Consider the following 27,713-nt stretch of genomic DNA (forward strand, 5'->3'; position numbering starts at 1 on the left):
TTACAGGGGTCTGTCCTGGGTCCAGTAGTTCATATTTTCATTAATGACTTGGATAATGGAGAGAATATACCTATAACACTTGTAGATGATACCAAACTGGGAGGCATTGCCAGCACTTTGGAGGACAAATAAGAATTTAAAATGGCCTTAACGTATTGGAGAATTGGTCTGTAATCAACAAGATGAAATTCAGTAAAGCCAGATACTACAAAGGAAAGGAAAAATCAAATGTACAAACACAAAATGGCTAGACAATAGTACTGTTAAAAAGCATTTGGGGATTATAACAAATCACAAATTGCATATGAGTCAACAATGTAGCTGCAAAAACAAAAGGTTGTAGAAACCCACCGTTGGAGGCTTTGAAAACAGACTAAATATCTGTCAGAATGATGAATCTGAGTGGCATAGCCCAAGAGCAGTGTAAGCTAGGGCCATCTTGCTCCAGCTCACCTGCTTTTAGGCTGCTCCGGGGTAGGGGTTGGATCTCACTGGAACCAGCACAGTGCTGCAAGAGGAAGAGGGTAGGGGGCCGAGCAAGGTTGGGGAAGGGGGCCAGGTCTTGGGGTGGAGCAGGCATTTCTCTGGCCCTTCCACAGGCTGCGGGGTGGGGTGAGGGGGCAGGGGCACGTGATGGGTGCCTCCCACCGTAGGATTTTTCACCAGTCACCTCTGATTATATTTAGAAGGCTAATAGGAAAAAATACCTGGAGATACAGACACTGGCTTAGAGGAAACTTAAGGAAACTTTCAATCGGGTAAGAAATTACAAATTTTCTAGTTTAAACATCATTTGGGTGTTATATTTGCAGATAGCCAGTTTTAATCTATCCTTTTGTATTTACCTGAAATTGGTGTAAAATAGTTATCATATGGATCTCTCTCTACTAGGCTGCAGGCTACAAAACTCTGAGGATAGCATTTTCTTTAAGCTAATTTTCTAGAACAAGATGAGCATATTTAAAGCCTACCAACAGTAATTCCAAGCAACACATTAGTTTTAAGGTCACTGTGATTATATTTTAATTCTTGAGAAAATACTTAAGTTGTAATAAGGCTAATGTTTACAACTATAGTGTCATAATGTAAATAGTCAATATGCCATTTACTGAGCGTAAGAGAAATCTGTAGAAGGAAAATGCCAACAGCATTCATAAAAAGAGGAGGAAAAAGAATGAACAAGCTAATATCTTCTTGAGTTTATAGATAACAACATTGCACATTAACGATTCAAAATTCCACAGAAATCTTATCCTTTCAGTGGTAATTCTTCACTGGATACCAGTACAGTATGTTGGAATGGCAGATGCCGTTCCATAGCTAGGGTTGTACTTCTGGCCCTAGTCCTCTGCTTGTAGGCAGATCTCTGCAACTCCCCTGGTGCCAATGGTGCTCTTTGTGGCCATGGAAGTCCTATCACATCAGCCTCAAAATCAATACCTTAGCACTGGGCTGAGATGGAATTTTTCTGTGAAGTGAATCAGACTACACGTTGTCAATTACAATATCTTGAAAGCAAATTCACCATAGGCCCAAAAATTCTACATTTTTGGGTCACTTATACCAAAAAAACCCTCTCCTTCCCACTCTAGGGAAAAAAATGCCACACGATAGGTTAAAAACTACTTTACTGGGTTTGCAAGGCTGAATTTCAAGACCAAAATGTAGTTGATTAATGTCTAATTTCAATTGTTATTCAAGCTTTATTATAATGTATAGCAGTACCCACTATGGGTTAGCTGCTTTCTAAGCACCTAAGAAGAACAGTCACACCCAAGGCATTCACAACCAAAGATTAATAAATACCTACTAATGCCTAGTCTTTTCCCCCAAACCACTTACAATCTAAATAGGCAAGATAGACAAAGCATAGGGAGTGGAAAATAGGCATAGAAAGGTGACGAGACTTGCCTAAATTCCCATCATATATCAATTGGGAACAAAACATATATCTTCTCAAGCCGATGCTCTATCTCTATACACAGTGCCTCAGTGAGGACAGCCCCAGAGACAGTAGTTTACTATGTCATGGGACTGCTGGAGAATGAGGCTTTTATTTTTAATAGAAGTCCCTCTTCTTGTAGTGTAATGCAACTCATTGCTTGGGAAGCTTGTCAACAGAAAACCGACTTCCATCAAAAAGCTCACAAGGGATTTATTTCTGCCTTGGCATCTGAGGATCTTCACAGGAGGAGAGGGGGAATTCCTCCCAATTTTCTTTTCTCTGGTCTCCTCTCCCTGCGTACTCCTGGTGTGCTTAGAAAGAGACCCCTGCTTCTGCATGCTTCAGGTCACTATGGGGTGAATGATAGCGCTGGAAAAAGCTAAATGAATGGGTGTAAGTTTGAGGGCTTTCCTGCCTTCCTGAAGGGCTGGGAAATTCAGAAGGTGGAAAGACCTTGTACTTTAGTGACTATTAAATTCTAAGGCCCTAAGGGACCACTGTGGTCATCTAGTCTCACCTCCTAACAAAGGCCATAGAACTTCCCCCAAAATAATTCCTGTTTGAACTACAGCACATTTTTTACAAAAGCATCCAGCCTTGATTTAAAAATTGTCAGTGCTAGAGAACCCACCATGACTCCAGATTGACACAAAAAAAAAAAAAAAAAAAAAAAGGAAAGGGGCAAAAAAGCTTAAATTCCCTCACTGTTAAAAGTACTTTATTTCTATTAATGCTATAACCCACTGGAACACAGAGAGGAAATGATTTGCTAGGTCTCACAGCAAGCTGGGACAGGGACAAAAGGACAAATAATCTCTCCTGGGCAGCTGCCCAAACACACATCTTACCGGGAACACTGATGGTGATGTCTACGCCCCTTCCTACCCACATGGAGCATACAGAACCCTTGACTCTGGTAGCATCCTCATCCTCCACTGATGAAGCAGTGGAGAGTGTGTCATCCACTTTCCTCCCAGCCATGGAGCTCAAAACCCACCAGGACGTCCTGTGCAGGCACGAAACATCCAGCTGCAGGTAGAGCAGGTGGTGGAGGACTTGGATCCCATGTTGGATAGCCTCAGGGTTCAGGGGCCTTTGAAGGTGGCATTGTCCCTCAGCAGGTCCATTTGGACAACCACAAAGGTGTCCTGGCAAATGCTGGCCTCCATCTGGCCTATCACAAGGGAGTTGAAAGGAAGTCCTTTGTGCTCCAAAAGGTGCATGAGCACCTGTTTATGCACCTGCAGCTGGGTATGTTAATGTGGATGCAGCTAACTACAGTAAACTCTTTGATATCCAGCATTCACAAGACTGGGAGGTTGCCAGATAATCAAATATTCTGGATAATTGAGAAGCTGCTCTCAGAAGCAGCACTGAGGGAGGGATGCAGGGCAGCACTGAGAGGGCTGGCTCCCCTCCCCGGGGGGCAGGGCATTGCTCTCCCTCTGTGTGCACAAACCTCAGCCCTGATGCTGCTTCTCCATGCTTCAGCTTGGTGTTTGCTGACCAGGCCTGCCCAGCTGTGAGTCATGACAGGTATTCAAGTGTGTCAGTTAATCAAATACTGGTTAAACAAGAGTTTACTGTATAAGGCGCTCTAGGGCTAGCCGGGGTCTGCACCTAAGCTCAAAGCATCCCAAAGATGGACCTTTTCAGATGAAATGTCTACACCACTGGACTGTAACTGCAGATGGCAAACCAGCAGGCAGTCCTAAGAAAATACACTTATAAGTCCCGAAGCGCTATGGACAAATTTAAACAACTACTAATGTGCAGGTCTGTTCACTGAAAATATAGACATGCTTACATAGCTTGAAGGCTACCAGGGCTATCCTCAAAGCCTTGTCAACCACTCCCCTGCCCTGCAGCAAAAACAATTCCGATCACAGCTTCTCCATGCTTCTACCATGCTCTGCCTCGCCAGGACTCCAATCAGCGGGTGGGGCAAGTCTAAGAGAAGGTGGCAAGAACAGCACTCCTTGGAACATGAGCAAAGCACCTCTATGCATTGACAAGGACCTAAGCCCACCGTTTGAGGGTGCGCCCAAGGATTTCATTCTTGCACCCGTTCTGGATCCCTCCTCTCCTTTTGAGAAATCATCTGTCCTTCTTGCACTTTGCTTTGTCTTTAATTACATCAGACTGCTCAGACTGAGTTCTAAGCATGATGGGAGTGAGATATTCTAGCCAAGTCCATTTCCTCCCGCTCCCCCACCCCCCAGCCCATCCTCTTCAGGGATCCCTCTCACGAGGAGTGTCTTGTGCTGAAGGACCTCATGTTAGGGGCAACAGAGGATGTCCCCCAGGAGTTCAGGAACAGAAGTTTCTACTCCTATTATTTCCTTATCCCAAAGGCGAAAGGGGGCCTCAGGCCTACATTGGACCTGTGGTCCCTCAACACATTTATCTATCAATGGTGTTTCCGCATGGTCTCTTTTGCCACCATTATCCCCTCCCTGTGTCTGGGGGACTAGTAAATTACTCTTGACATCAAGGGCGCATATTTTCACATATCCTTTATTCCCGGCAACAGATAATTCTGATGTTTTGTGGCCTGAGACCTCCATTACCAGTTCAGGGTTCTGCCCTTTGGCCTCTCGACGGCTCCAAAAGGCTTTAAGAAATGCATGGTAGTAGTGGCAGGTTTCCTTTGCAAGCACCATGTCTAGGTACTCCCATATCTGGATGACTGGCTCATCAAGGCCAAGGTGAGAAGGCTTTGGCGCACATTGGGCCAAGTCCATGTTAGTCCTGACGCAACTCACAGAGTTCAAAGGATCCTTGTTGGACTCCATGATGGCCAAAGGGTTGTTCCCAGAGGCCCTCTTTCAGGTCTTCAGTTCTCTCATCCTCGGTCTCCAACAGTTCTCCATGACTGCAGCCAGGATGTGCCTGTGGCTGCTGGGTCACCTGACCGTATGCACATATGCCACACAACACACCCACCTTCTGAAAGAATGGGGCTTGTTTAGTTTGGAAAAGAGAAGATTGAGGGGTGCCATGATAGCGGTTTTCAGGTATCTAAAAGGATGTCATAAGGAGGAGGGAGAAAACTTGTTCTTTTTGGCCTCTGAGGATAGAACAAGAGGCAATGTACTTAAAATGCAGCAAGGGAGGTTTAGGCTGGACATTAGAAAAAAGTTCCTAACTGTCAGGGTGGTCAAACAGTGGAATAAATTGCCATGGGAGGTTGTGGAATCTCCATCGCTGGAGATATTTAAGAACAGATTAGATAGAGGTCTATCAGGGATGGTTTAGACAGTACTTGGTCCTACCATTTGGGCCAGGGGCTGGACTTGACGGCCTCTTGAGGTCCCTTCCAGTCCTAGTATTCTGTGATTCTGTGATTCACCTCCGGCACAAGTCTACAAATCAGGAAAGGATCCATGCTGTCCAACCCAGAGTTCCTTCCTAACCCCAAATATGGCAATTAGACCCTGAACATGTGGGAAAAATCTACCAGACAGATACCAATGAAAAATTCTCTGTAGTAACTTAGAGCCCTCCCCATCATCAGCTGTTGTGAATTTTTGCTACTGACAGTCATTGGTGGGCCACATACCATCATAGGCAGTCCCATCTTAACAAGTCCTCCTTAAACTTCCGTCTTGAAGTGAGTTGGGTTTATTTTGTCCCCATTGCTTCCTTGGTAAGGCGGTTCTAGAACTTCACTCCTCCAATGGTTAGAAACCATCCTTAATTTCAAGCCTAAACTTGTTGATGGCTATATCCATTTGTTTTTGTGTCCAAACTGGTTCTTAATTTAAGCAACCTCTCTCTCCCCCTCCCTGGTATTTATCCCTTGTGATAGCGCCCTATAAATACATCAATCTCCTCTCCATCTTCTTTTGATTTGGCTAACCAAGCTAAGCTCTTTAAGTCTCCTCTGATAAGGTAGGTTTTCCATTTCTCAAATCATCCTAGCAGCCCGTTTCTGTATCTGTTCAAGTTTGAATTAGTCGTTCTTAAAGATGGGAGACCAGCACTCTCACAGTATTCCAGATGAGGTCTCATCAGCAGTGACCCCTCTAAGCTCCTCCCGCCACCCCCCCAAGAATGAATTTTATGTGAACATTATGTGCACCACTAGGGAGGCAATGTGTAACACATCACCTTCATATTGGTGCACATCACAAAATTCATGTGGCAGGGCTGAGACCAAGGGGTTCCTAGTGAGGGAGGAGGGTCATGCCTAAGACAGACAGTTGGGGTGTAGGAACAGGGGTAGAGCCAGGGATAAGGAGCTCTGGGGTGGGACAGAGGGTTGGATGCCAGGCTGTAAGGATTCCAGCTGGTGGTGCAGGCTCTAGGGTGGTGCCACAGATAAGGGGCTCTGGGCTGGAGCAGAAAGTTGGCATTACAGGGGTGTGAGAGCTCCTTCTGGAGATACAGGCAATGGGGTGGGGCTGAGTTTGGGAGAGGTCTGGGATAAAGGATGTTGCTCTGGGGCTGCTTCAAGGAAAGAGGACTCCTCCCAGCTCTCAGCAGCACTTGGGTGGGGAGAAACAACACCTCTCCCCACCCTGCCCAGATGTAGGCCAAGGCTGGTGTCAGGGATTTTTATCCTTTGGGCATGATCATCCCCGTGGGCCAGGGGAAACAAGCCTTTGGCCATTAAACATCAATGCAGGTACAGGTAAAATCTAAAGTTACACAGGCTGCCATTTAGCAGCCCCTGCAACGGTCACTCTGAGTCAGTTGGTTTCCCCGGTAACGTGAACTCATGAATGCAGGTTTAAAATGGAGCCCTCTGATTGGCCCAGGTGAAAAGTTTCTAGCGCCTTCGGCCAAGAGGAGGACCTATTTGAAAGCACCTGCATAGAATCTTGAGTATGCTAATCATGTAATGAATAATCATGAGATATCTCTACAAATTCAGAAGCCGCAGCCCATTCAGCGGCCCTGAGGGATACAGGCTGTGCACCTGTTACCTTGTACGGAGGAGCGTGGCCACTCAGTGGCGTCCGCTGGACTCCGAGGCCAGGCCTGAGAGCTGAAATCACTGCGGCGCCTGCCCTCAGGCGGTGCCAGCCGGGAGCGGGAAATTGCCGGCTCACCTCAGGTGCCCACTGGGGCAGAAGCAGCAGCAATGCCCCAGCACGCCTCAGCGCCCACAAGCAGCACATTGCATCGGGGAGCAGCAAGCGGGTCTTTTGGCCAAGTCACTGGGTGGCGAACTGGCCCCCACTCCAGTGGGGGTACTGCGTACCCGGTGACGTAACCAGGGACCCGCCAATGATACCACCAGTGCTCCCCAGCATCTGCGCCTGCACCTGCTGTGCTTCACTGGACAAGACCTTTACTTACTGGACATGACTCACTCACCTGGACAGGACCTCTATCACCGGACACGTAACCTACCTATTGGCCCGTGGCACAGCCCAGGACCTTTGACACTTCAGCTCATCACAGACACTATCGGGTACTGGGTCCCCTAACAGGGTGGTTGGGGTCACACCTCAGCCGCGCACTTTCCAGGGCCAGGGAAGGGCTGCACCCAGGGCTCGACCCTAGGGCCGGGCTTGATTCACCCAAATTCAAAAACATCTAAAAGCTACACACTTGGGCTGCGTCTACACGTGCACGCTACTTCGAAGTAGCGGCAGTAACTTCGAAATAGCGCCCGTCACGTCTACACGTGTTGGGCGCTATTTCGAAGTTGAAATCGACGTTAGGCGGCGAGACGTCGAAGTCGCTAACCCCATGAGCAGATGGGAATAGCGCCCTACTTCGACGTTCAACATCGAAGTAGGGACGTGTAGACGATCCGCATCCCGCAACATCGAAATAGCGGGGTCCTCCATGGCGGCCATCAGCTGGGGGGTTGAGAGATACTCTCTCTCCAGCCCTTGCGGGGCTCTGTGGTCACCGTGGGCAGCAGCCCTTAGCCCAGGGCTTCTGGCTGCTGCTGCTGCAGCTGGGGGTCCGTGCTGCATATACAGGGTCTGCAACTAGTTGTTAGCTCTGTGTATCTTGCACTGTTTAATGAAAGTGTGTCTGGGAGGGGCCCTTTAAGGGAGCGACTTGCTGTTGAGTCCGCCCCGTGACCCTGTCTGCAGCTGTGCCTGGCTCCCTTATTTCGATGTGTGCTACTTTGCCGTGTAGACGTTCCCTCGCTGTGCCTATTTCGATGTTGGGCTGAGCAACGTCGAAGTTGAACATCGACGTTGCCAGCCCTGGAGGACGTGTAGACGTTATTCATCGAAATAGCCTATTTCGATGTCGCAACATCGAAATAAGCTATTTCGAAGTTGGGTGCACGTGTAGACGTAGCCTTGATTTAATAGCTTATAGTTATAGTTTAGGTTAGTTATCTAGTCATAGAAATAGTTTATAACAATAAGTTATACTTACCTTTGTGCAGGTGGGATACCAAGGTGAAGGCATAGCCTCCTGGTTCCCCAGTAACCCTGCACCTTTACCTGTCCCAAAATATCCAAGTTCCAGCTGGGTGGGGCTGACACAAACACCCAGTTGGTAGGGGGCCTCAGAGGCAGAGCCTTAAGGTCCCCCAATAGGCCGGAGGGCATAGGAGAAGCAGTAGCACCCTTCTCCCCCTCAGAGCTAAATAGAATAAACTTCCTTTACCTCTCACCTTAAAAGTCCATTTCTGACCACCTTGTTTTTTGCCTTCTGGTAAAATAAAGAAAGTTTTACAGGTTGCCTTTATGGATTTAATATTAATAATAATAAGTGTTTGTTAGTGTATAGGATCATTATGAACTGTTTTATGTGTTTATTTTATACCGTTTGTTGTTTATTTGCCTGTTGTTGGCTCTGTTAAATAAATAGAACATTAGTTTCACCCCTAAGCCTCCTCCTCGTTCCACCTTTGCCCCTTGAGCTAGCCACTGCCTGCCAGGGGAGGTTACATCTATACAGTGGGAAGGGTACGTGCACAACCCCTGCTCCTCTTGCCGGTGAGGGGTGGGGCGGTCTGCAGAGGGACGGGGCGGTCTAACGTCGCCGGGCCTCTGCCGTCTCTCCTAACACCTTAGGTCCTCGAGGATCCCGACAACTAGAAGGGGGAGCCTCGCAATCTGGTCGCGCTAACCGGGTGGCTCAGAGTGGGCCGTAAGAGGTTAATAATTCCCCCCGACAGCTGGGATCAGGCCAAGGCTGGGCTAGGGCCAGGGCAACAGCAGGATCAAGGCCAGGGTCGTAGTGGCGGGGCCATCTGTGCAAGGGCTGGGCTGAGGCCTGGTGGCCCCAGGAGCAGCTGGTTAGAGGTCAGCCTAGGTTAGGGTCAGGGGTGGGCTGTCCCTCCCCCTGGCTGCCATAGGTTCCTGGCTCACACCACTATTTTGGGCACTATTTTGCACAGTGTTAAATAGGCTGCCCTAAGCCAGGTAATTCTCCCCAATCCTGTCCATGATATTCTGGATATAAATTAAGGCTAATCCCACTGACGTCACCTTGCACTGATTCCCTCATCACAGGCTGAAGAAATCCTTATGGCAAAAGTGGGTGCCCACAGCCATGGAGAAAGCCATGGCAGTATAGTGCCTGAACTCCAGGGAACTAGGTGAAGGCACTATCTTTCCTGGGACAGAGTTATCAGTTCTCATGATTTTACCACACTATTTGGTGTTTTCCTTAAAACGCTTGCTCCAGGAATCATACAAATATATAGAAATCTGAACATTCAATTAAAAGTTTTTCTAGCCTTCTCAGTTTTTGAGAAAAACAACTTGTGTCACCTAAAGACTTCAAAACCAGAAGACACATAAATGTTGAGTTCTTTTCATATAAAATCTCATTACTTCTAAGTCAATGTCATATTTTTTTCAGGGGACACGTCACGATTTTTGAAAGCTTCCACATAGATTGTCCTGACTTCTGACAGGCTCCCAGAATACAGGTAGATGTCAAGGGATCCGTAAATGTAAGACACAAACTCTGTAAAATCAAAATTGGTGAAGTTTCTTGTCCACAAAAGCCTTGCTTCGAATGGGATTTAAAGGTATGATAGTAGACTAAGGGTACGTATTAATTACACTGAAGATCGAACTCGTCAGGGTTAATCTGCCAAGTTTCAATTTTGCATACCAGGTAGAGACGCATGAAAGCCAACTATCTGAAGTCGACAGTCAGCCCCAGTACTCTTCAATATCAGGAGTAAGAAAAGTTGATGGGAGAGTTTCTCCCATCAATCTTCTGTGAGGATGGCCAAGCAAATTGATTGTAGATAAGTCAATTCTAGAAACAAAACTGCTGTGGCAGCTAGAATTGCATACCTACAATCAACTTTAATGTCTAGTATATACCTGACCTTAACGTGATCTATAAAAAAAAAACACCTTTTTATAGAATGCCTGCACAAAGAAAAAAAAGTGTTATGTCATATAAATTCCTTGTGTAGACAGTATGGGATGTTTTAATGAAAGGCTCTACCCCAACCAGAGAAACTGAGGTAGCTGGACAACTTGCCCTGTCCGTATTAGGCTGACAACAGTAAATGTCACATGGTAAAAACTCACCTATGTTCCTAGTGTAGACAAGGCCTATGGGAAAAGCTCATCTCCTGGCATGTGATGGCTGTGTCCTGCATTTCAGAAGGTTTTAATTAGAGCTGTAAAATGTGATTTAGCTTATTTAAATTCTAGTCTAGATAAAGCCTATGTGTAAATAGACCAAATAGGGGAAACAGCAGCCTAACATTTTTCAATACTTTCAGTTAATTAAGAAGTTGTTTTGCCAACTATTAAATCAGAAGGATATTAATTTCTTCAGCCTTAATCTACTTTATGAAGCTGATGGCATGTTAATTTACTGTATGATTCTTAATTAATCTTATGGTATTTAAAATAGTTTAATGACTTAGTCTTTACAATTGGATATGAACATTTAAAAAGTTTATACTAGTATGCATTTTAATTTTCCCTTTATATCTGCTATTTCCATTGCTGGCTGTATACGTCTGCTGATTCCATGAACTTTACATAACTGATGCTTAAAATCTCTTTTATAGTACAAAATGCATGAGTGTGAGTCAGGACAAAGCCCAATGACTCCAATACCAGCAGGAAGGGGGCCCACCACGATCATCTTACCCTTTATACTGGGACTTTAAGAAGTTAGTGGGATCTACTGATTTACTGATGTGTTATTGGGAATTTGTTATTGATGCTAGCGGCTTTATTCAGTGAATACTACCTAGAGTTCCTGTCAGTGATTTACCCTGATTGGGGGGTTACTTACTGGAAACACTTCAATGACCTTTATTTTTCTGCCTCCAACTACCAATAGGTACATTACTTCTCCAAGGCTCTTTGGTTTTTATGTAACATTCCACTTCCAGAAAACAGTTTCTTGCCATTCACTTACCCTACCAAAGCAATCAGCAAGAAAAGAAATAAAAAAGAAAAATTATAAGTGGACCCTTGAAACCTATCATTACAGTGACACAGAGAAAGGAACGTGCTTCTCTACTGTGCCAAATGACTGCTGATGTCAGCAGGGGACTCTGATAACACTACAGAAAAATATTGAAAGAAAATACCGTTTACATATTTTTAGCTATAGTATGTCCTGTAACTCAAATACTTAACTTGTGACATCACTTGCTTGATTTTATTTTGTCATTTGTAGGTGGAGTGGCAGTGCAAGCTTCTGAGTGCCTGAAATTCTCACTGTAGTTGGAGGGAGTTAAAGCCATGAAGGCCCAGATCTTCAAAAGTATTTAGGAGCCTCACTTCCATGATATCCTTTAGGGAGTTAGACCTAATTGTCTACAACTCAAGAACCCTAAGGCATGGTTCTCAGAGGTGCTCAACACTCTTAACTCCAGTGAAAATTAAGAAGAACTGCCGGTGGAGAGTACGTAATGGAAATCAAGTCTTAGGTACGTAGGGTTGGACAAACCACAAACTTGAAAATTCGTTAAAATAAAAATATCTAGTGTAACTTCACCCTAAAAAGGTAGCTGCTTCATCTTTTTAGTTCTGCTCCAGACTTGGAGCACCACTTTGTTATTTATGGCCAGATCTTCAAAGTTACTGAATATCTGCAGCTACCATTGATTGCAGTGAATTTTGAAACTTGATACAAGTACACGTGCTTCTGTTTTCCTAACTGTATAATGGGGATAACACTAAGAAAACTGAGTAACTCTCTCAGGATAAATTGTGTTTGAGCTTTCCAACTATAGTACTTTCTGGACTAGATAACTCGCTAGCGCTCTTTTCAAAGCTGTTTGCTGGCTTTCTAGTTATTCCATCTGTAAGTACTAATATTTGGTGTGGCTTGCATAGGGAGACTAAACACCAAATGGGAGGCTGAGCATTCCTCTGGGCAACAGGACACCCGCACATTAGCGACCACAGTGCTGAGCACTGCCATCTTTATTCCACTGTGGCTTTGGCTGCTTTTATTTAGACCCCCTCACTTCATACATTTTTCAGAATAAATGGCTCTACATGGCGGGACACTGCTGCCTAATGAAGATTAAGATTGCCACTAGCCCAGGTGCATAATTTGGGTGGGTGGACCAAGGGGAGCAGCTCATGGGAATAAGGGGACTTTGAAGTAGGCAGGGGCCTTTCGAAAACGAGCCCCGTCGGGATGAGCCGCGCGGCGGTGAGGCGCGTCAATTTCGAAGTGCTGCGGCCGCCCGCATGCTAATGAAGCGCTGAATATGCATTTCAGTGCTTCATTAGTAAACTTCGAAATGGCCATTTGCATGGCCATTTCGAAGTTTGGGGCTAGTGTAGACACGGCCTATAAGAGCAGCAGAGCTAAAGAATGACCCCAGGTCGTCAAGAAACAAACACTGTCACATCACAAACATAGCTTAAATTATACTTAAAACTTTCCTAGTTTTTCCAACTCTCCAGTTTTGGGAGGAATGGCAATACCCCAGCATGCGGCATCTAGTCTTCCATTTAGTAACACTTCACACTTGTCAGAGAGACTCTTCTTTACAGTAGTCTGGGTCAAATTACCAGGTAGGGCCCAGACTTCACACACAAATGTGGATTCCTCCTCAGGACAGCAAATGCACTTTTTGAATTCTAACAACTTTCTCCCAGACACCTTTGCTACTTGTTACTGTGCAGAAGCAACAAATCCTTGCCCTAAGCACCCAGCCATTTTATCGCTGTGTCTCTCCTGTACTAGCCGTCTTTCTAATGGGTAAGTACTCTTAGCTCCTGTTTACTTTTTAATATTTCTGAGGGTTGCAAAGTCTCTCAAACTTGAGTACCTTCAGAGAATGTTATGGGGACGATTTTTATACAGTAAGAGCCTCACATTCGTGAACTTAATGTTAGCAAATTCAACTATTCACAAGAGGCTGCTTGAGGCCACTGCTTCCCAGGGTTCCATCTGGGAGCACCAGCTGCTGCCACTTTCTGGGAATCTGGGGCAAGCCCATTTTCCTGGGACTCCAGGCAGGGGGGGTGCCCGTAGCTGCTGTTTCCCCATGGCTCTAAGCCCCCCTCAACCCCATATTTGCAAAAATCAGCATTCTCGTGGGTTCTGAACATGGAACCCTCGCAAATGTTGAGACCCTACTGTACTCTCAAATCCTTAGAGACACACTATGATTGGAATCTCTTTCCAAACCTTTGTATTTATTCATGATCGGGGTGAAAGTAATAAATTTCTTACAGACAATGTACTACTGCAACTTATCGTCCCTAAATGTAAGTGTTGGGTGAAGTGCAGGGTGATTGGGTCAGAATGGAGAATGTGGGTGAGGAGTCAGGGGAAAGAGGTTTGGGACATGGGGCACTGTACCCTCTAAGATTTTTCATCCACAAGTGTAGTGAGTTTTGACTTGTGCACCAATACTGAGGTCATGTGTGCTTGTTCAGATGTGTGCCATCATGACACTGCAGCCATCACTTACCATCGGAGGTGTTTTTAAAGTAGGCATGTGCATGCGAGTGCACGTGCGTGCGCGCACGCACACACACACACACACAGAGGGAAGGGGGGGAGCCCAGCCACATACACATATACACACAAGCACACCTGCAGGGAAGTGGGGAGTCCCATTTTTCAGGGCAGCTGAATCTCCTGGCTCCTTTGACCTGCTGTGCAGTTCACGTGGGGTTGTGCCTCTCTGCCATTCCATCAGCTTGGAAGCTGGTCTGAGGGCCCACAGCCTCACCCATTCCGGGGGGCATGGACCAAGGCTTCCTCCCACCTTACTCTGGAGCTCAGCGGGGCTATCAGCTCCACTGCTCCTCCCCCCCAACTCCCACCAATACCAGCCCCTGCACCTGCCGGGTTTTCTTCTAGACAGTCTGCAATTTGGTGTATATGGGTGCTATCTGACAAGCCCGGATGTACTTTTTTTATCTGAGGGGAAAGACATAGAGTTGGAGCCAGGATGGGACTATGAAGAATGGAGCAAAGGCTGTGTCTATACTAAGACAAAACTTCGAAATGGCCATGCTAATGGCCATACTGAAGAATACTAATGAGGCACTGAACTGAATACTCAGCACCTCATTAGCATTAGGACGCTTCTGGCCGTGGTGCTTCAAAAGCACCGCTTTCAAAAATGCGCAGCTTGGTGCAGCTACATGGGGGTCTTTTTGAAAGGAGCCCCCCACATTTTGAAATCCCCTTATTCCCCTCAGCTGAGAGGAATAAGGGGATTTCAAAATGTGCGGGGTCCTTTCAAAAAGGACCCTGTGCAGCCACACTGAGCCACAAGCATTGGAACGCCATGCATTTGAAATGCCACGTCCAGAAGTGTCCTAACGCTAATGAGGCACTGAATATTCAATTTAGCACCTCATTAGTATTCTTCAATATGACCATTAGCATGGCCATTTTGAAGTTTTGTCTTAGTGTACACACAGCCAAAGGGAGGGGAAAAACTGTGCAGGGGTTGCTTGAGAAGTTGCCAAATTTGTATCAAACCTAGAGATGGGGCTAGTTTTTGGCTTCATTGGCTTGTGAGCAATATATTGCTGAGCTCTTTTCCTGGGGCTTGCTGTAGCCTGTTGCTTGTTTGGTTAGGACAAGAGCCAAGCAGAGGCCAGGAAAGTTCAGGGGTACACAGCCAGCTTCGAGTCCCAAATTGTAGGCCGGGTGCTGGGGTGTTTAGTCACACTGGCCTTAGCCCCACTAGCCCCTCCTTTCAGAAGAGCTATGGTAATACGGCACTTTGGAATATGCTAATGAGGCGCTTTATTTGCATACCACCTGCAGACACTTCTGAGCTACGGTTTAGCTCGGGGCTTTTCAAAATGACCCTCCTGACTTCGAAAGCCCTTTTTGCCCAAAATGAGATGAGAAAGGACGTTCAAAATCAGGGGGCCGTTTCACAAGGCCCCCGGCTGCACAGCTGGTGCGTGTTTTGAAAACGGCAGTTTCAACGCGTGGGGGGCGGGTGTTCCACCATTATGCTAAGGAGGAACTGCGTAGTCCCAGTAGCACCTCATTAGCATATTCCAAAGTACCACAGTAGCACGGCCCTTCCGAAAGAAGAGGCTAGCGTGGCCACAGCCACTGTGGGGGTCCTTTCAGCTAGCGGCTTGTTTCCACCTTGTTTTGACATGGGACCCGCTCGCACTATGGCATCGGGTGAAACGTCGGGCTGCTTATGTACAGGATGGGAGTTGGACATCCTCGGGAGTCCGGCTCCCAGCCACGAGAAGCTCTGCCCAGGGTCCTGCCCCTTGGCGTGTCTCTCCAACCTCCGGGATGGCACAGTCCCCAAAGCCCAAGCGATGGGGGCCCGGCGCGCCAGCAAGTCCGGGGTTAGGGCTTCAACCTATACTGCACCGTCCCGCCCGAACCAGCCCACCGCCTACAGCAGCAGCCCGAAAGTGGAAAGCGCATGCGCGGCGAGCTGGGCGGAAACGAACGACGCGTAGGAAACCGGCAGTAGCCCATAGCAGAGACAGGCTCAGGAGGGACGTGACGTAGGAGAAACTCTCTCGTTGCTCTGCGGAATCACCGGGCGCATGCGTTGTAAGGCAACTGGTCACCCTCGACTGGCTGACCAAAAGCTGTTTCTGGTTGCCTTTCATACACATCCGGGTCACCGCGCCGCGCGGTGCTCGTTACTAGTTAACGCGCTAGTAAAGTTACATTTGGGAAAAATACAGCCGGCGCCCGCGTGGCTACGACCTCAGCCGGTAAGTTACAGAGGAAGACAGCTTCCATGCGTGCGTGCGTGCGTGCGTGCGTCCGCCCGCCCCGCTTCTCTCTTGCGTTGCCGCGGGTTTACGTCACCGCGTGGTCCCTCCTGTTGGGGGGTGGGGCACAAGGCCGATTTGTCGCTTTTGGCGTGACTCGTCACGTGCCCTTCTGCCCTGATGGCGGTTGCCCGCCTTTCTCCCATCACCGGGCTAAGCACCTGTTAGGGGCGGGCCCTACATGGGGATAGGGCAGCGCGCGGGCCGAGGGGCAGGTTGGGAAAGTCCGTTCCCGCCTGGCCGGGCGTGTGAGGCGGGGGTGGAGCGCTCGGGGTGAGGACCGTGGGGCCGGGTTTGCAAGTGCGCAGGCGGTAGAGCCTGCGCTGGGCTTTCCGCATAACGAGGAGTTGGGGCAGCGGCGTTGCAGACCGGGGAGCGGGTTAGGGCCCTCCAGTGTGGGGATGCTGTGGCTGTGCGGAGGCCGTAGCTGCCCCACGACTCTTTTGTGATCACCAAATTAGTACGTGACCCCCATGTCGCTGCCCGAGCCAAAAAAGTTGCCCAGGTTCGGATGGGGCACAATGAGGCTGGAATTAAGCTCCTTGAGGCCTATGGGGAGAAAACCCAGAGCGTTTGGCTATCTCTACATTAGCCCCCCCGTTCCTAAGGGGATATGCTGATTAACTTCAATGACTATTCATTGCCTTATTAGCATAATGGCAGCTGTGGCAATTTAAAATTGCTGCTTTTGATTGAATGTGGCTCGTTTACCTGGGGTCCTTTTCGAAAGCACCTTGCACACATTGGAATCCCCTTACTCCTACAACCAAACAGGAATAAGCAAACAGGAGTAAGGGGATTTCGACATATGGGGGTGCTTTTGAAAAGGATCCCAGGTAGACAAGTGGTGCTCAGTTGCTGCACTTTTGAAGTGCTGTGGCTGCCATTATGTTAATGAGGTGCTGCATATTCATTGCAGTGCCTCAATGGCATACCCCAAAGTGTCTCATTAGCATCCTGCTTTTGAAAGGAGAGGTTAGTGTAGACATAGCCTTGGAGTTTGGGGCTGGAGTTATGCCTGAGCCAAAGGCCTGTGTGGACAAAGCCCTCTGGCATTGACTGCCTGACTGGACCCCAGCAAGTCTAATGCTGGTCTTGGTGAACCAATTAAAATGATCTCGCAGACCATTTAAGGTTCATGAAGCACTGTCTGACAACTGTTGAGCTATATAGGCTCTTCTGTGCTCCAGACAGAAAGCCATTTGTTTTCAAGTAAGCCATTGTATGCTGGGACCTCTTATCTCCAAGGCTCCTCAGATGATCATAGTGAAGTATTGCATGCTGATCCAGAAAGACTCTGCTGCACAATACTGTGTAACCCTTAAGTTAGTGCAGTGTGTCTGAGAAGGGGGCACACTTTGGCAATGTCTGTGGAAGCCAGGCTCCCTATCATCCAGAGCTTCAGAATGAGAGGGATCAAAAAGTAGTGAGATAAAATTCTCTTTGAGTAGATAACCGGTTAAATGTTTAATTTAACCAGTTAACCAATTAAGGGAGGTGGGCAGCTGGGCTGGAGCTCCCTCCACCTGTGGTGCTCCCAGGGCTATGGCAGCAGGGAGCTGCTGTGGACCTGCTGCAGTTGTTACCCCCCCCTGCCGCTGCTGCCGCCGCCTGGCAGTGGTCCTGGAGCCACTGTGATGGGAGCTGCTCCATATGTGATGGGAGAGCCCCCACCCATGGTGCTCTTAGGGACTGCTGAGGGCAAGAGCTGTTCTGATTTAGCTGGAGCTTCTGTGGTGCTCCCAGGCCCACCAGAGATGAGGGCTGCTCTGGCTGCATTGGTGTGCCCCTGCCCATAGTGGGCCCTGTGGACAGGGAACTGCTCCAGGTGGTAACTGTTAACAGCCCTATCAAAACATGCAGCTTATGTGGCAAATGATTTCTCTCATCACAAAATGTTTCAGAGGAAGGAGGTGGGGTTTTTGGGGTGGGAGTTAAACACATTTACCATGTTCAGCTTTATACTGATTTTTGAAGGGTGTAAAAATCAGTGCTTCCATTTTTTTAAAAAAATAGATGTAATTGTCAAAATATGGACTGTTAAGTAACACTGCTTTTGGAGGTGGCGGGGGTCATTTAAAATCTGTTATCCTAACCAGCCGGAGAGAGAGGGAGAACTAGTTACGTGTCCTGCACACAATACTCTATTTTAAAGGGTTGAGTAATTCATTAAAGTTTTATGAAACTTTTGTGTTTAAATTTAAAATGCATATATATGTATTTGCAAATTGAGATCTAAGGTTGTAAATCTTTTAGTATATGCTTCTAAAGCAATAGATTCGTTTAAAGTCAGAGTAAGTAAATATTTTTAGTCCTATATTCATTCCATTTGGTTTCTTAAATATATAATTTTGTCTTACTGCAGATTTGATTACAGTTCACTTTTTATTTCCCATTTTTTTAGGAACCATAATTAACTATTTTGGTCAATGGCTGCTTCAGGAAAGGTAGCTTTACGTCTACCACCTCTACCCACTGTTAGAGAGATTATTAAACTGTTTAATCTCCGAGCACAAAAGCAGCTATCTCAGAATTTTCTCCTGGATTTGAGGTTAACAGGTGAGATGACTTTTTAATCTTGCATCTCTTAAAATTTTAACTAAAACTGCCTATTAATTTTCTTCAGAATGTAAGCCCTGTCTATATTTATTTGCATGGAGACTCATATCTTCCTCAAAGGCATTCTGGTACGTTTAAAACATATTTTAATGCCAAATACATTCACCTGAAAATGCTCAAAGATTGAATTTTGTATGCAAAGTATATGCTGGGGAAGGGGGAGTTGGAGGGTACAGTGAAGTTATATGTAACAGAAGATTGAATTTATTGAAATGCAAAAGTCAGCTCACTCTTGGAGCTGTTCCAGTGCCTGTAAAAATTAATTCCTCTCAAACGCTACCAGAGACTCTTAGGGAATTGTAGGGTGGAGGCGATTAGTCAGATAACTTTCTTTGTCTCAAAAATGGGACACTCTGAGGACCATTCCCTGCATGAATAGGATATAAAAAGAAATATAGTACATCTTAGCATTTATTCTGACTAGGACTGGTAGGTGGTGTAGTTTACTGTGATTGTATTTCACATTACATATGCTGCTGACTTCAACTTGTTTCTCTTTTTCTGCTGACTTCTGAGATGGTTCTACTGTTCATTAGTTGCACAGCGTGCTTGTGAAACCCTTTAGGGCGGGGTGGCCATGCTTTTTGCATAGGGGGCCAAATGGCAATTTTTTACATGTTCCAGGGTTTGAACACAAAACAGCATAATCACTCAAAATAGAAACATGCAGCATAAATTGATATTTTATTACTCTAAGGCAAGGTCTGCAACCAAAATAGCTAGAAGACACATTTTTTTCAAATTCAGTTACAAAATTAATACTTCAGGAGATGCAATGTGTGTGAATATGAGACAGTCCTTTAATAAACAACGTAAACCGTACTTCGTCACCCCTGTTTTAAGAACAGCGCACATGCTGATTTGTACGAGTTAGAAAGTTATCCCCCATCCCCAATTTTAACCCCCCTCAACCCCAAACCACCCCCCCCCATCCCTGGGTTTAATCCCTCTCACCCCAAATTGCTCCCCATACCCAGGTTTAACCCCTTTCAGTGCCATACTGCCTGTCTCCGTACCCAGGCTGAACACCTCTCAGGCCCACACCCACCCTCCCATCTCTAGGATTTAACTGCTCCTCCAGTTATGTGTGCTACCACTGCTCCTCTGCAGCCACCTCCTCCCCCATGCCGCCTCCTCAGCGGGGTTGTGCGGCTCCAGTAGGGGCAGACTTGGCCACCCCCGCTCCCCTAGCTCTTCTGCTCACTTCCCCCACCTGCTGGGCTGAAATCATAGAGCTAAGTTTAATGGGTTTAATGGATGGATCCCTCCCGCCATCTTGCCAGCTGCTAAACCAACTAAATTTCGTTCCATTATTTCAGCTGCAGCAGGTCAGCGAGCCGCAAGAGGAGTTGGCAGCAGCAGTTTCTGGAGCCGCATGTAACTCCTTAAAGAGCTGCATGTGTCTCCGGAGCTGCAGCTTGCTGACCCCTGCCCCAGCTTGACTACACCCCACGCTCACTTTGTCTGGCTTAGGTAAAATGCTGCTGCTGCTGCGGGGCTTTGCATGATGAATAAAAATGCTTGGCAACCCCGATTCTGTCCTGCTGGCCACTTGTTGGCCACCTCTGCTTTAAGGCTTTTTTTTCAAATGGAAAATTAACTCAGGTTAAGGGAAGGTGCAATAAAATTAGTTAAGAGAAATGGGAACATGTAGAGTCAATCAGGATCAACACCATTTATCAGTCATGGGCAATCTGTGGGTCACATAAGGTCCATCAGGATTCTGTGTGTGGGCGGCAAGATGTTTTGTTTACCATGGCCCACACGCATTATTGCCAGATTCTACTGCACTCTGTCTGCATAGTTGATCTGATTTCTGTAAGTGACATGCCTATAAAGCAGTGGTACATGAAATGAGGTGTAACATTGACCATGAGAGCCGTGTGCTGCCACTACAGCCAATCAAAGCACTGTTACAGTTCAATCGGCATACCCTCATAATCTGGTTATGCAAGCGTAGTTAAAAAAACCATCCTGTCGCTGGAGACTCTTGGTCACAACAGTCTTGCATTCCACTGAGATGGAGGATTAGTGACATGGCTCACCTCTTCCCTGGTTTCCCCATCCCTGCCAAATACAGTAAACTCTTTCATATCAGGCAGCCACAGGACCATGAGGTTGCTAGATGGTCAAATATTCTGGGTAATAGAGAGGTATACCCTAGCAATGGATAACACTAATGAAAAACACAATCAGATATTAAGAAACAAACAAAAATATAGGCAGAGTACTTCATTTACCAACAATAGTTGTATTGTACACTGTAAACTTACACTGTTTGCTGTATTTATGTGTTTATTTTCGCTGCTCTGTACTTACGAAAAGCTTAACTAAAATTGATTATGGTTAAAATGCTGGATATTTGAAAGTTTTGGATGATAGAATGCTGGATATGGAAGAGTTTACTGTATTGACAAATTTTAAGGTTGAGATTCTCAAGAGGGAACTCAAGCACCTAAAATGGCAGTTGGACAGCTAAACCCAAAATTTAAATTCTCAAAACCCTTGCTCAGCTGTTGCTTAATTTTATAGGTGCTTAAATTGCCTAAGTATCTAAGTTTCCACAGGTAGAGTCTCCAATGCATCTACATCTCTGCTGATGGGCATGCACCCAGTATGATACCACTGACCAGCTTACTGTCTAATTCACACAGAAGCCCTGGCAGAATTCACAAAATAGGCATTCCATGCCTGCTTCACTGTTGAGACACATCTGGTATATCAGGCCTTGCCCAAAACAGAGATGGTGGCTGTGGTGCCTCTGTCCCCTTGTATCCAATAGCAGGAATACCCAGCTAGGATATGGGAGAAGCCAGTTCAAATCTTCATACTTAGTGGGAACTTGAACTCTGATCTGCCAGGTGTGAGTGTTTGTCTGGTTGTCCTCCACTCTCTTCTGTTGAAATGTTTCCATTTTATGCCCCAACTGTTTGTTTTCTACCTCCTAGTGCTTGTTTTCTTCACTTTCTTTTGTACAGATTTTCTTGCGTCTCACTCCCTTAAACCTTTATTTGTGCACAGCTGTCTTTTCTCCTTTTTGTCCTTATCTTTCCTGGTTCTTATTCCTGACTTCCCCAATCTTTTATCTCAGCTATTTCTGCTGCTTCTTATGAGACTGCGCCTCTCAATTGGTGTTCATTTTATATTTCTTTGGAACTAAATTCTACAGTTTAACTAAGTTCTTTCCACGCATTCCTATGATTTTTTTCATCATAAAACTAAATTAGAAGACTGTAGTACAAATCTGAAAAAAATATAAAGAGCTGAAAAGCAGAATTCTACACTCATATATACACAGGAAAGTCACTGGGTAATGAATTTCCATTAAAACGAGCAGACTGGTGTTATGCTATAGGAGTTATCTTCCATAAAGAGAACTGTACTGTCTTATTTGTGAGAGAATTATTTTTCTGGCTTTAAAAATAGATTCTATACTTAACAGAATACAGTTAGCACTAGAGGGTTTATGTACACTAGAGCACAAAGTATGTTTTTAAGGCACCGAGATCGATTTTTTTTTGTAATGTGGCTGTCTTCACTGCAAATATCATTAAGTTGATTTTAAGGGGTGCTAAAGTCAACTTTCTTGTCCCACTCTTCTCAGAAGATGTAACTCTAAGTTTGAATTTAAAAGGTTGAATTAATGCTAGTGTGGAAACAGCATTATTTTAAATGGATTTTATTGGCTTCCAGAGGTATCCCACAATGCCCTAGATGTAGCTGTTCTGGCTGCTTTCACCTCCGCTGCTCTCCAGGTATGCAGGAATTAGGTAACAGTTAGCCCGAGAATTTGAATTCATTTTCTTTCTGGTCACCCTGGCTAACAGATCTCAGGAGCACACCCCATCTAAGCCGTGAGTTCTCAGGTTCACAAAAGAGCCCCAGCATGGAGCTATCAGGAGAGTGGGATGAATCTGTGCTGAGTAAACTGTGAAACAGCAAAAGAAATTGGATCTCTACCCATAAATGTCCCAGGGCATACTGGAGAAAGGTTACACCAGGGACACTCAACAGTACCAGGTCAGAATCAAGGAGCTCAGGCAGACTTATCAGAATGTGAAAGAAGCCAATGGGCGATCTGGGTCATCTACCAAAACATGCTGCTTTTATGAGCAGTTTGATGTGATTCTGCATAAGGATCCAAGTACAGTTGCCAAGAATTGCATGGGCTCCTCAGGAGAAACGGTTTGGGTCTCCAGTGAGAGCAGCAAGGGTGAGGAGATGGAGACCAATGAGGAGAAAGATGCCAGTCAGCAACCAAGTCAGTAGACGACCACGGAAGCTGATCCAGCCACTGTCCAGGAACTCTTCATCACCATGGAGGCGGTCCCCTCCTTGCAGGATGCTCCGGAGTCCAGCAATGTTAGAGTGGACTATTCTGGTGAGTATATATTTTAAACTGCTACATGCGAGTTGCGACTGGGTTGGGGTAGAGAGTTACTTCTGTTGAGCATAGTTTTTAAACCACTACAAGGGGGTTGCAGGTGGCATGAGGTGGATCTATGCAGCTACAGCCCAGGACCCCTGGCACAGCTTGTTAATATTTCTGAGGGTGGAGCGCTTATTCTTTTTGGAGATCTACATAAAGATCTCAATCAGGGACTTTATTTTTCTCACAAGGTTTTTAGGGACGCCTGATTTGTTCTGGCTTCCACAGTAGCACACCTTGCCACACCAAGTCACCAGTAAGTAACCTGGCATCATGGCACAACACAGCATTCCTGCAAATTTTCCAGCCCGGTGCCCACAGAGTATTACTCTGGTATTCTTAAGAGGCTGATGTCTCTTTTTGCAGCCTAGAAGAAGCATGGAAAGTTTTTCGTGAATTTTGTCCCTTTAACATTATCACACTGCTCCTTGTCCATTTAAATTTTCCAGGACTTCCCTACTGCACCATGAAGCTGGCGGGCTCTCCATCTGCCTCCTCCTCCATGCAGCTAATGTGCCGTCCTGACCCACTCGCCTCCCACCATGCTGCTGGCAAGCTCTCCAGGTCCTCCCCTGCAACCTTACAGCTATGAAGGATTTATGAGGGGATGGCAAGAAAGTTCCCCCTCCCTCCCGTGCTTTATATTTTACAGGACTGCCCTTCCACCTCAGCCCACCATGCGGATGGTGGGCTTGGCCCCCCCCACCCCCCAACCACATGGCTGCTGGACTTTGCAGATTCTGCTCCCAGACACTGGTATGTACAGTGTGGGATTTCCCTGCTTTAAAAGGCTTTTTCCCTGCATAAGATTTAGGATTATTTTTTTCTTTTTTTAACCCCCTCTGGCTTTATAATCCCCAGGAGTTCCCCCACCCCCACAACCTGCCATGTAGCCAGCAGGTTTGCCCCCACTCCCAGCCACGAGGCTGCCAGCTTGTGTCTTTCCAACTCCCTCCCCACCCTTAGCCACCAGGATATTACCATGTTCACAGTGAAATGGTCTGGATAAATTTTAGCTTCTGTTCTGCAGAGGTGGATTCATTGAGTCTTAAGTCAAAAGTGGTCTTGTAAAACAAAAGTTGCAGTGATTGTTGAACTGACACCCATTCATTCAGTGGAAATATACCCATCTCATAGAGCTGTAAAGAGCCTTGAAAGGTCATTGAGCCCAGTCCCCTGCCCTCATAGCATGACCTGTCACCATCCCTGGCTGACTTTTTTTTTTTTTTTTTAATCTGTTTACCCCAGATCCCTAAATGGCCCCCTTTGAGGATTGAACTCACAACTCTGGGTTTAGCAGGCCAATGCTCAAATCACTGAGCTATCCCTTAGTGGTTCTCTGTGTTGTGTCACATTTAAAAATTGTATCTAAATTTTGACCTTGGCTGTCTTCAACAGGTAGTGCAAGTTGGAGTGACAGGGTCGCTGTGATACGCTGTAGGAGAAGAACAAAACAGGACCTTGTCCTGCAGCAGCTGCAATTGATCCAAAAGGAGCAAGCTGCTGTAGATGGAAAGTGTACACCGCATAGCAGCAGAGCATGTTCCAGCAAAAGATGCAGGACTCGGCAGAGCTCCTGTCGGCTGTCAGAGAACAGACAGACATCCTCTGGTCCATGCTGGAACTGCAGATAGACCCTCACCACAGAATGCATAGTCCTATGGCCTCTTCACCGTGTTGCCTAACCCTCTCTTTGCTATGGGCCTGAATGCTAGGGGGAGGGCAAGGACAGCCTTCAGCCCGTGACGTCTCCACACTGCAAAAGGCTCACATTCCCCACCCATGATGGCGGGATTCCCTATCTTCTTCCCACCCCTTACCCCCCACTTCCACTAAATAAAAAAAAAATTCCCTCATGAAAACCACAGTGTCATTTCTTAGTTAACATGGGTTGGGGTGCAGTTTGGGGGTGCTTTCATAAAGGTCAAGCTCACATCATTATGGGGATGGGTATCACAATAACTAAATGCAGCATATTCATGTGGCTGTCTGCTCATTCATAAAGCTATTTTTCAAAGCATCCCTGTTCTGCATTGCATCTGTGGATAGCTGATTGCCCTTGTGTCCAGCTGTTCATAAACACTGGCTGGAACATCTGTGTCTACCACTCCAGACTGGCGTGAAATTTTCCCCCTTTGCTTCACAAATCTTAGAGAATACAGCAAGCTGAAACGACAGCCGGGATGTGGGCTTCACAGAGATCCCAGCTGGTCAAAAGGCACCTGAATCTGGCTTTTAAATGGCCAAAGACACATTTCACTGCCATTCTGCACTTGCTTATCCTGTAATTGAAATGCTCCTTGCTGCAGTCCAGGGTGCCTTCATGAACCAAGGGAGCAGAGGATAAGCAGGGTCACCCAGTAGCACTATGGGCATCTCCATGGTTCCAGTCTTGATTTTCTGGTCTGGTAAGAAAGTCCTTTCCTGGAGCTTTCTGTGCAGACCCGAGTCAGGGTCAGGCTTTGGAAAAATGGTGTGAAATTCCTTGGGCTGTTTGTTTTCAAATAGCGGGTGGAGTGGGGTAATGCACTCTGGGATGATATCAGACATCCACAAGAAGTTGTGGTGCATTTTTTTCCCATAACACACTAGCGCAAAACCCCAGAATGCAGTGGGGCTGCAGGCACTGTTGGGTAGGTACCCACAATGCTTTGCTGACACAGTCAAACCTCGCAAAGGCAATGGACATGTGTGGACACTTGCCATAGTTTTTATAAAATCTAGTGGTAGAAAGTCGACTTCAATAAATTTGACTTTATTTCATAGCGTAGACATAGCCTGACTTTGCAGACTCTGGGATTAAATGAGATTCACTAGTAATCCAGAAATGTAACTGAATTTTGTGTGGTCTGACAAGTTCCATACACAACAGCACTCCAGTCATTTAATTAGAGGGTGCCATTGTTTATGTTGTTTGTACTGAGATAATTTTGTTTCCTGTAGAAACACAAACCACACTGATTGTGGTGAGGTCAGTTCCTCGTAACATAAAAACTGTGTATGTGCTTTGTGACTTGCAGATAAAATAGTGAGACAAGCTGGCAAACTGAAAGATGCCCATGTCTGTGAGGTGGGCCCTGGGCCAGGAGGAATTACAAGATCCATTCTCAATGCTGATGTTGCTCAACTCCTGTTAGTTGAAAAAGATACTCGATTTATTCCAGGATTGAAGGTATCAAATGGGAAATAGTTTATTTTTGTATGATTAATACAGGTTGATCCTCTCTAATCCAGCACTCTCTCATCCGGCAACATCTGTCATCCAGCCTGATTTTAAGTATTTGGATGTCCACTTATGGCTGTAGCCAAGTTTCCATGGTCCTGTAAAGTTTGTTTATTAATTATTTGGATGTCCACTTATGTGTGTGGCCAAATTTGCCGTGGTCCTGTAAAGGTTGTTTATAGCCACCAGTCCTGTCTCTTTGTGTCCTGTGCTGCTGTTTAGCTCTCATTTACCCCTAAATGTCTTCCAAGAGCCCAGTAAGCAGTGGAAGTATTGGTAACTCTGCTAAACAATATTGGCTTCCCACAGTTTGGCAAATTCTCTTGTTTGGCACCAGTCAGGTCCCAAGTGTGCCAAATTAGAGAGGTTCAACCTGTACATGTTTAAGTATTTAATAGGTTTAAGTATTTTTTAGTCATATTTTCTATTTTGATCTCAACAAATGAAAATAGCATCACCAGCTCTAAAGAAAAACCTGTATCAGAAATATAGCAGTGTTCTCTGCTTTTCTCCCTGAGGTCAGATGTTTAGTTAATTTGTGTTGGCTAGACAGAGTACACTAATCTGTTTTACTGTATTTGATTGGATGTATTACCTATTAATTGGAAGAATACATCTTAATATAGTTTATATAGAAATCCTTTTAAGGGTTTGAAATTTAAAATAAATTTTAAACCATCTCAAACAACATTCATTTGATGCAGATTAGCATAGTGACATTTCTGTACAGTAGTTGCTCAAGTTGTGTGAGGGTGCATGGGAACACAACCCTAACATAACTGGAATTTCATGTAAGTTGGGGGGGGCGGGGGGGCTTTTTTCCCTGGTGGAACACACATTCTGCAGCCAAGGAAGCAGCAGGAGCACCTGGAACTCCTTTCAAAAGGTAAGTCCTGGGGTTGGTGGGACAGTTGGGGAGGGTTAAGCCTGGTGGTGTGTTGAGGCTGTGGGAAGGGAGGTGGGGTGGGGGCTAAACCTGGAGTGACTTAGGGGTGTGGGAGTGGGCAGTTGAGCTAGATTCGGGGCTGGGGGGCGGGGGTTTGAACTGGGCCATGGGTGGGGGGTGTGACCCAGAGCCATGTCTGTGGGGTTTGAACCAGGGCTGGGGGGTTGAGTGGGAGCTGCATGGGGGGGTGGGGGGTGAGCCGGAGATGAGCGCAGGTGGTGAGCAGGGCTGTGGGGTTTGAAGTGGCGCCACGCAGAGGTGTTGAGCCAGAGCCACGCGCAGTGGTGGTAAGTTGGAGCCGGAGCCACATGTGGGGTTGGTGAGCTGGGCCGCGGGAGGTTTGAACCAAGGTAGGGGTGGTGAGTTGGAGCGACGGGGTGGGGAGGTGTTGA

The 27,713-nt window shown here is 46.3% G+C and overlaps 1 protein-coding gene across 3 annotated transcripts in view; it reads left to right on the top strand.

Moving 5' to 3' along the window:
• The first annotated feature begins 15,843 nt into the window (after window positions 1-15,843).
• TFB1M (transcription factor B1, mitochondrial) overlaps window positions 15,844-27,713 on the top strand; it is a 57,884-nt gene continuing 46,014 nt past the window's right edge. Inside the window, exons 1-3 of one of the 3 annotated variants that reach the window (XM_074990347.1) lie at window positions 15,844-16,044; window positions 18,509-18,663; window positions 26,173-26,324. In XM_074990347.1, the coding sequence (XP_074846448.1) occupies window positions 18,534-18,663; window positions 26,173-26,324 (282 nt within the window). In that variant the 5' untranslated portion in view covers window positions 15,844-16,044; window positions 18,509-18,533. Of the gene's footprint in view, window positions 16,045-16,234; window positions 16,378-18,508; window positions 18,664-26,172; window positions 26,325-27,713 lie in introns of those variants that run through there. The other 2 variants (XM_074990348.1, XM_074990349.1) reach the window with 2 other exon arrangements.

The sequence above is a fragment of the Carettochelys insculpta genome, chromosome 3 (assembly GCF_033958435.1).
Source record: "Carettochelys insculpta isolate YL-2023 chromosome 3, ASM3395843v1, whole genome shotgun sequence".
Taxonomy (NCBI): domain Eukaryota; kingdom Metazoa; phylum Chordata; order Testudines; family Carettochelyidae; genus Carettochelys; species Carettochelys insculpta.